The 8,244-nt window shown below is 48.1% G+C and overlaps 1 protein-coding gene across 1 annotated transcript in view; it reads right to left on the bottom strand.

Moving 5' to 3' along the window:
* Nucleotides 1-3,323, bottom strand: part of Dpt (dermatopontin) — a 27,184-nt gene extending 23,861 nt beyond the window's left edge. The window contains exon 1 of the mRNA XM_010633972.2: nucleotides 2,922-3,323. Coding sequence (XP_010632274.1) covers nucleotides 2,922-3,226 — 305 coding nt within the window. The 5' untranslated portion in view covers nucleotides 3,227-3,323. The remainder of the gene's footprint in view (nucleotides 1-2,921) is intronic.
* Nucleotides 3,324-8,244: the final 4,921 nt, after the last annotated feature.

The following is an 8,244-nucleotide window of genomic DNA, read 5'->3' as shown; positions in this document are numbered from 1 at the left end:
AAAAAAAAAAAAAAAAAAAGATGCCCGGAGAGCGATTGGGATCATTCCTGGGGCAGCGGAGTCCTACAGTCAAGAAGCTGTTTGGCTTGTTTGTGAGTTCTCAGCCCTGTGATGAATGGAGGGGAGAAGGCGGCAGCAGAGGGCAGAGAGAGCAAAGCAAAAATGCCTCCATCCTTCCTCCTGCAAGGAGAGGAAGAGGAGGGGAAGGGGTGTGCTTTTCACTACTCCCTCATGGGCCAAAATGAAACATGTTATTTCATCTACTTCCTCTTTTGCTTTCCTTAAGGTATTTTGGAACTTCATGGCAAACCAGTCACCACTTGGCAAGTTCGCAACTAAACACCATGTGTCTCCTCTCCTTAGCAGGTATGAACACAGAACATGAGAACAAGCCAAGTGCATGTTGAGCGTGAGGCCCAGCCCTGTGGAGCCTTCTCAGAGGGTGCTGTCTGAGCGCTCGTTTTCCAAATGAGGTGGGAGCCTGGGGGCCGAGCCCTGGGTCAGGGTGACACTGCGCATTGTCACGGCCACCAGGATCCAGCCCAGACCTTCTGACTCAGAGCCCAGGACTCCCTCTTTAGGGTCTGAGGAATCTTCTGTGCATGCCATTTTATTGTGGTTCTACAAAGGGATGTCAGAAAGAGGCCTTGTCCACACAAAGGTCCACTGAGACGGGGGACTGGAGGGACTACTGTAACTAGGTCATTGTCATGTTCCGTGTGCTGGGCTGTGGGAACTCATAGGAGTCTGTCCTAGGGCCAGGCAGATCTCTGACTCAGCTGTCTGTCTGAAGGAGTTTGGGGTCATTAAATCTGCTTGCTAGAGGCAGAAGGTGTGGATGCATTAAAAGCTGTCCCAGCAGCCTCTGCAACCTCAGTCCCTAAGCCTCAGCCCACCCCTTCCCCAGGCTGCTGGGCCCCTCCTTGGTCACAGTAACCAAGCTGACCCCTTCAGGGCTGGGCTTCTGCTGTGATCCTGCAGGACCTTCCCCTACCCTCAAGATGAGAACCCAGCCTGAGTCTGGTCTGTGGCCCTCGTTCTGCCTATGGAGGGGCAGCTATGGCTTGGAGCCCACACAGGGCTGGGGCAGCTGGTTCTTGGGATCCCACCATGATGGCTAAGCATGTACTGTTTGGAGTTAAAGACTTTCTGGATCCAAGTCCAGCTTTCCAGCAAGGGAAAACCACTCGATCCCTAGACCAGTTTATCCACCTAACAAATCTGATTCACAGATTTGTTTAGAGCATTAAATGAGATGGTCCATACGTGTGGAACACAGGGCCCGCACAGGATAAGCACGCAGTGACTGAAACTGTTTTTATGAGAAGCCCTTTCGCTCAATCCCTTCTGGGATTGCTAGTGTTGGGCTGATGTAGGCTAGAAAAACTAAAGGTAGAAAGGAGGCAAGGAAAAATTGTAATTTTAAAACCGTACTTTTAAGAGAAACTGTAGCTTCGGGATCCAAAATTTACTGAAGCTCAGTTTAATTTCTTTTTTCTCTCTCCTCCTAAGATGTGGGAAGCCTGGGCAATTTCCTTCCACCTGCAGAGTGGCCTTATCATCTCCTAGGAGACCACCTCTTCACCTGTAAATTGGGCTTCCTCCTGCACCCCCAAGGGAGCAGAGTATTAATGAGCAACATATCTCAACTTCAAATGCGTGTAGACCGTTTACATGCTGATGCAGAGGTGGGTGACCCAACAGACAGAGGGAACACACATCCCAGACCACCCACCCGAAGACACCCCCAAGACCACCTGACTATTCCCAGCTCCCGCATCATCATGCGCCTCTCTCGAGGGTGTGTATTCCATTGCACACTTCTGCCTCATGAAAGCCCTTTGGGCCTCTTCCTGACATGTCTGGAAAACTCGTTTCCTGCAGCATGAGCCAGCCAGCCTGTGACTTCATTCTGTGGGCAGGGCGGGCCTAGGTTTCTTATCTTGGTGGTGGGGGCCTCCTCTCGCCCTGGCAGGTGACAGGACACTTAGGATCTTGTACTTGACCACTCCCAACCCTCACTGAGCTGTCCTCTTGCTCCAGGAGCTAGGTTTCCCGCCTCTGCCCTGACTCTCCCAGCTCTGGCCACCTCCCTCTTCGCCCCTTCCTGCAATCCAGCCTGTTCTTGGAGGCTGTGAATAACTAATTGCCCATCAGTGGCTACTGGGATGAGCTCTGAGCGAAAACAGGGCTGGGACCCAGCTGGGACAGTCACTTTTCACAGAGAAGGGTGAACGGGGACCATTTTTGCAGTTGTCTAGGACACAGCACAGCCAGAGAGACAGAACCTCTCCCTAAACGCTTTCAGTAAACTATGCTCTGGCCACAGAAGCCTCTTTAAATTCAGACAGAGGAGAGTCTCCGTATTCATAATTGAGAGAACACAGCTAATCAGAGCAACCGAAGACTATTTAATTTCAGATCCCTTTGCTTCAATTTCTTTGTCCCCGCTCTCTTACATTCACTTGCTCTAAATCAATATTTCTCCAGCTATCTCTGCCGAGGGCTCAATTGTTTATTCTCCCCAAACAACTGCGGACCGATACTTTGGTACAGAGTACAAATGGATCATTACAAAAATGAAAATGTCATTCTGATGTTATAGCAACTGTAAAATACTGAACGTTTTCTTCAGTAATTTCAATTTCTGACCCATGGCTTTCGCAGTCGTTTTGCAGACCCATATTGGGCCCTGGATAAGACTGAGGCTGGAGCTGCCTCTGGTCTGAGCAGAGCCACAAAAGACCCCCTCTGGCACGGACACCCTCGCCCCAGGCTTCGTCCTAGGATGTCTGTGGGAGCGCTGACCACCCAGAGCACGCAGTGTAAGGATAGCGTCCAGGGAGGATGCACCTGGTTGCAGGCCCTGCCTCCCCCTAAGGGTTAAACATCCCAGCCCAAGTGCAGCAGCTGCCCCTTACCATTGCATGCCAGCCCTGTTGATGTCCTCCCACCAGCACTCTGTGGGCTCCCCGAGGGTCTGGAGCGTGGGCATGCAGTCATAGTTCCATTGTCTGTCAGAACCTTCCTTCTTGCTGAAGATGCTCCTTACAGCCCTCACCACCTGCCCGTGGGGACACTGGTAGCTGAAGCCCTGCCGGTTCAGATTCACCCAGCCATCGTCGCCGTAATTGGGGTACTGCTGGTATGGGTACCCGTAGTCTCCATACTGTCCCCAGGCCACAGTGACCAGCGGCAGAAGCACCGAGAGAACAGAGAGGTCCATGCTGCCTGGCTTTTGGCAAAAAGTGGCACCCTAGGTTGGCTGGGCTGACTTTTATACAGCTGCTGCGGACATGTGGCTTCCAGATGTGGGTGCAAAGGATCCAGATGCTGTGTGTCATTGCTTCAGCAAAACTTTTCCATGCTGAGAATTTGGCGGTGAGTACATCCAGCTTGTCTTAAGGTGGAATTCTAGGAATACTGGGAAGCTCCGTGACAAAAGCCAGCTGCTTCACTCCTCTTAGGAACTGTTTAAAAGTACTGACTGGCAGGAGCTTTGTTCTCATCTGGCAGCCCTGTACCCCGCCCCTGTAATTGTTCTCCAACCTGGCCTTCTAGGATTGCACAGATATCTGGAGAGCAATTTCAAAATACACAAAAACACTAGGAAGAAGGGACAGTCATTTGCATTCCTGCCCGCCTAGATGTCTGATTTCTTTCAAGTTCCCAGCCCAACACCTTGTTTCCTTGGGGTAAGCACGAAGGGGCCGTGTGTAGGGCTCAGAACCCCTCAGGTGTGTGTGGAAGCGCTGTGGGTCCGTGGAGAGATCAGAGGGCCATCACCTTCATACCTAAGCATTTGCCTGTGCTGCCAAAATCGGAGCTGCCCGCTTGTAGAAACTGCTCTGCCCTTGGGTGTGTGTTGGGTTCAATCTGAACAAGCCTACTTTTTATGCGCTGGTGTTTCTTTCCTTCACATTGAGTATTCCCTTGCACGGAGGTGCAATTTACACAGATAAAAGCCACCTTTCTAAGTGTTGGGCACACAGGCAAGTTAGCAGTGCGCGAAGACAGAACAGGTCCACCAGCCTGTCGTCCCCCACAGTCAAGCCCCGTGACCAGCCACCTGCTTTCTGTCCCTGGAGCTCGCCGGTCCCACAATGTCAACTGCAAGTCCTTGATTCCTTTTCGGGGTGTCTCGTCCAATTCTTTGTTCCAGTCGCCGAGAACCTGGAAAGAATTAATAGTGTCAAGGTGAGTCTTGAGTGTCCACCTGACACAGCACCGTGGATTCATTTTCGCTGTGTGTGTCTGCGGTGCGTTGCTTCGACACCTGAGTGTTAGCCCACACGTGGATGGAGCGCAGATTGTTTATTATGGCTAAAATTATTCTAACTCCGTATAAGTTCTGTGTAAGTAGTTATTTCATTTGGGTAAATACCTAGGAGTCTGACTGCATTTTTTATGTTTTTGATTTTTGCAGTACCAGGAATTGAAGCCAGGTCCTTCATACTGAGCCCCTTTTTTATTCTTTTTGTCTTGTTATTTATTGTTTCTAAGAAACTGGATGGCAACTAAGAGTGAGAAAATTTAGTTAGCCGAAGGCATAAGCTCAAATGAGATTTTAACTTAGATTGATCTTGGAAACCTGGGAAAATTCACATGATGTATTTTTTAAAATTAGTACATGTTTGCAGTACATACTGAGTATATGTTTCGTGGGAAATTGGTACAGATACATAACCCATCTTAATTCTTCTGTTTCCTACTTCTCCCATCCCTCCTGCTTCCTCTATTTCTTGTTTCCTTTCCCACTTACAGAAGCTCTACTTCCATTTTTTCTAGTCCTTTCTTTTTTCCCATTTCCTTTCTCTCCTGTCCCTCTTTGTTCCTTCAGGCCTTTTCTAAGTTTTCATTTTGTGACAGGGTCTCTCAGTTCCTCCACTGCCTAGGTTGAGCTCAAACTTGTGGTGCATCTGCCTGCGCCTCCCAGAGTACTGGGATTATAGGCATTAACCACATCTCCAGCTGAATATATGTATGATATATAGTTTTATTTTCTGCAGACCTCTCTTATCTGACAGTGTCCATCTAGTAGTCCAGGAGTGTGAGGCTGAACAAAACTCAGATCCATAGGCTTCTAAATTGTTTTAGTAAGTGGATCATGTTCTCAGAAGGGGAGCGATGAAAATCATAATACGTATTGCACCTGCTAGAGAGCAACCTAAAAGAATGCCCCACTGGGGAGATTTGGATACAGAATATGGGCAAACAGAGAATACAGTTCAGTCTGAAACTATCTGTGTGATTGATTCCAAGAACAGTTTTCTAATGTGGAACAGTCTTTCTAACCTGAAGTTGATGAAATAAAATAACAGTACCTTTCATTTGAGTAGCATTTTGCATAATAGATAAATGACACAATCCCAAAGGTAGAAGGAACTCAGTATTTATTATTTTCTATTTATAGGGGTTAAATGTGATCACTGTTCATCTTTGCACTAACAGAGGCAATAAAAATAGCTTTAGTATTTCTATTTCACCTATCTAGAAACAGAATATTTTTTAAAGCAGAGCTTTTAAGAGGGAGAGTGATGTCCAAGGTTGTAATTGGGTGGCAAGATCTCTACTCTGGAAGCCATCCAGTCCCTAATCAAGATCTCTGCAGCCCACATTCCTCCAACAGTCAATCCCAAGGAGACTGCTGGTCTCTCAGAAGACTTGGCATCCTGGGATTTGGGGAACATGCTTCAGGGAGGCAAGGCCAGCTTAGAGTGCTTTGGAAGAGCCAACTCCTATTGTTCACCATCTCCTCTACCCTGGCCATCCTGACAGCGACAGGATGGGCTCTAGGACGCAGCAGGAAAAGTGGCCCCTCTTCCCATCAACTCACAGATTTTGTTGCATCCACTGACCATACTGGCTTATCCTTGAACCAAGATTTATGCACATGAACCCTTTAGCTAAGAGTTCCACTCACGTTCCCTATCCTTTAACTGCATGCGTTCATGTTTTCCCTTTCCTGTAAGCTATAGAGTCCCACTTCCTTTACGTTGCCCAGCACTCTGAGGGGCTGAGGCAGGAGAATCACAATTCTAGTCCAGCCTGGACAATTTAGTGAGACCATTTCTCAAAAACAATTCTTTTTAAATGGCTGGGGATGTAGCTCTATGCAAAGGTCCTTGGTTCAACCCCCAGTACCACGAGGAAGTGTGTTGGTGCAAGTGAGGTCCACAGCCTACTGCACCAATCGTATCACGGAGGAACGCACCGAAGAGAGAGTCCCAGATTCCTGATCAGCCCCGCGGAGGTGCAATGCTGGAATCTGCCTTTTAAATAAGCATTCCTATGGCCTATGCATAGCACAGTTTAGGACGCAGGATAAGGTGCCCATTTATTTCCTGAGATCATTTCTGAGTTCATGTTCTCTGCCCCAAGTCCGAGGCAGATGCAGGCTGGCGCCTCTTCCATTGCCCTGGCTGTTGGTCAGAGGGCAGGAGCCCTGTGGCTCTGTGGCACGCGGGCCATACCCAGGGCTTTGCTCTCCAATCCCGTTTTTCAGGGAGCAGCCACCTGCCTCCTGCTCCCACGCCACCCACACAGTGACAGAGCAGAACGAGCACTGCAGCACAGGCGGCCGCTCAGCCTCCTCCACCCTGACAGCAGCCCAGAGCTCCGCACGCAGCTCACCGATTACGTCTATTTTCTACCTCAGCTTTTGAAAAGGCTGTACTATTAACACCTACCAAAATAAGTCAGCTCTGCGTCAGTGAGCTGGCTGCACTGAACAGGAAGCACTCACAGGGCCGCGGCATTTCTGCTGCGTTTCCAGCACATGGCAGTGTGCGTGCGTGTGAATGTGTGTATGTGTGTTTGCACACCCATGTGTACAGGCACTCACACACACCGGCACATACTTGACTTCTAATTCTGCATGAAAATTAAATGATACGATATACACAAAGTGCTTAGAACAGAGTGCCATGTTTTAAAATGAGGCCTTGTGCAAGATTTTGCAAGCCGGAGGCTCCTTGAACTCTCTGGATCTCTTCCTTTTTTCCTTCTTGGGGCCCTAGAAGGCCCTGCTTGTCCCTTGACCTGCTCCCTGTTCTGTGGCTCCACTGGGCCACTTACGAGGTACTAGAAGTGCAGGGAAGAACAAGAGGAGAGGGGTCATAGCACAAGGGGTGACTGAAAGCATACAGTGAATGTTTAAATTTTTAAAAGGCTTATTACAGTAAAAGACACATGGCCAATAACAATGGGGTGAGTGTGTCAAAGAGAGCGGGAATATTTCGAGTACCTTGAGGGGGTCAATGCAATGTGTCTCTTCCTGTAATAAATTTTTAATTTGAACACTGTGACCTGGCATTGACCAACAGTTTCCATTTCTTTTTTTTTCCTCCATTAAGTTTATCTGTACATTTTAAGTATACAGTACAGTTCATGCATCATTGGAACCTTGTACCTTTACATGACAGGTCTTGATTCTTAGTTTTTCCCCACACCCCTCCCCGCCCTTCAACCTCTCCACCCCTCCCCTCCTTATTTACAAAGACTTTGTTTCCAGCTTTTCCTTTTCTTATATGTTTTTTGCTCCCTTCTTTCCTTTCCCCAACCCTTCCCACTTTCCCTACCCCTTTAGCCCTTTTCTTCCTATTTCACAAGATCAAGTATGCATTTTGATTCTTATTTACACTTTTAGTTTCTCACACCAGAGAAACTATTTAGTATTTACACACGAAAACACTACAGTGTGTCCTCATCTACCTTACCCAGTGGCTCTGGCACTGTGTATAACTTCTGGCTCTTCCCTAACGTCAAAGTGACCATGAAAAGTGAATGTTTTGAATCGATTCAGCACATCAAGGCAGCCAGGACAGTGCAACCACAGACACTCACGGAGGAGGACTCCAGAACTGCTTCAGAAAGTGGCAAAATGACGGGATAAGTGTGCTCAAAGCAAGGGGGAGTTTATTTTTAGGGGATAATTGGCCATGTTTCATTAACTAATAATTTAAAAATAATTTAATATTCACTGTATTTGAAAAAAATCATACTGGGTATTAATTCCACTGGCTGTTGGCCCACCAAGCTCTGGCTAGCAGCTGTGTTCCTCAACATACGACCCTAGCTTTTTTGTCTAGCCCCTCTTCTGAGGTGGATGCTTCTGGGTGCGCCAGGTATTTATTCGAATTCCTCGCCCCGCCCTTTAGGCCTTGAGGGGTGGGGGTGACTCAGTGGCCTACAGATGTGGTTGGCCTGGGCTATTTACCCTTAATGGTCAAGATGCACATCATT

The sequence above is a fragment of the Fukomys damarensis genome, unplaced genomic scaffold (genome assembly GCF_012274545.1).
Source record: "Fukomys damarensis isolate Sample0158 unplaced genomic scaffold, DMR_v1.0_HiC HiC_scaffold_19, whole genome shotgun sequence".
In the NCBI taxonomy this organism is placed as follows: Eukaryota; Metazoa; Chordata; class Mammalia; order Rodentia; family Bathyergidae; genus Fukomys; species Fukomys damarensis.
Note: the sequence above shows the minus strand (reverse complement) of the source record. Positions and strands in the feature narration are given on the sequence as shown.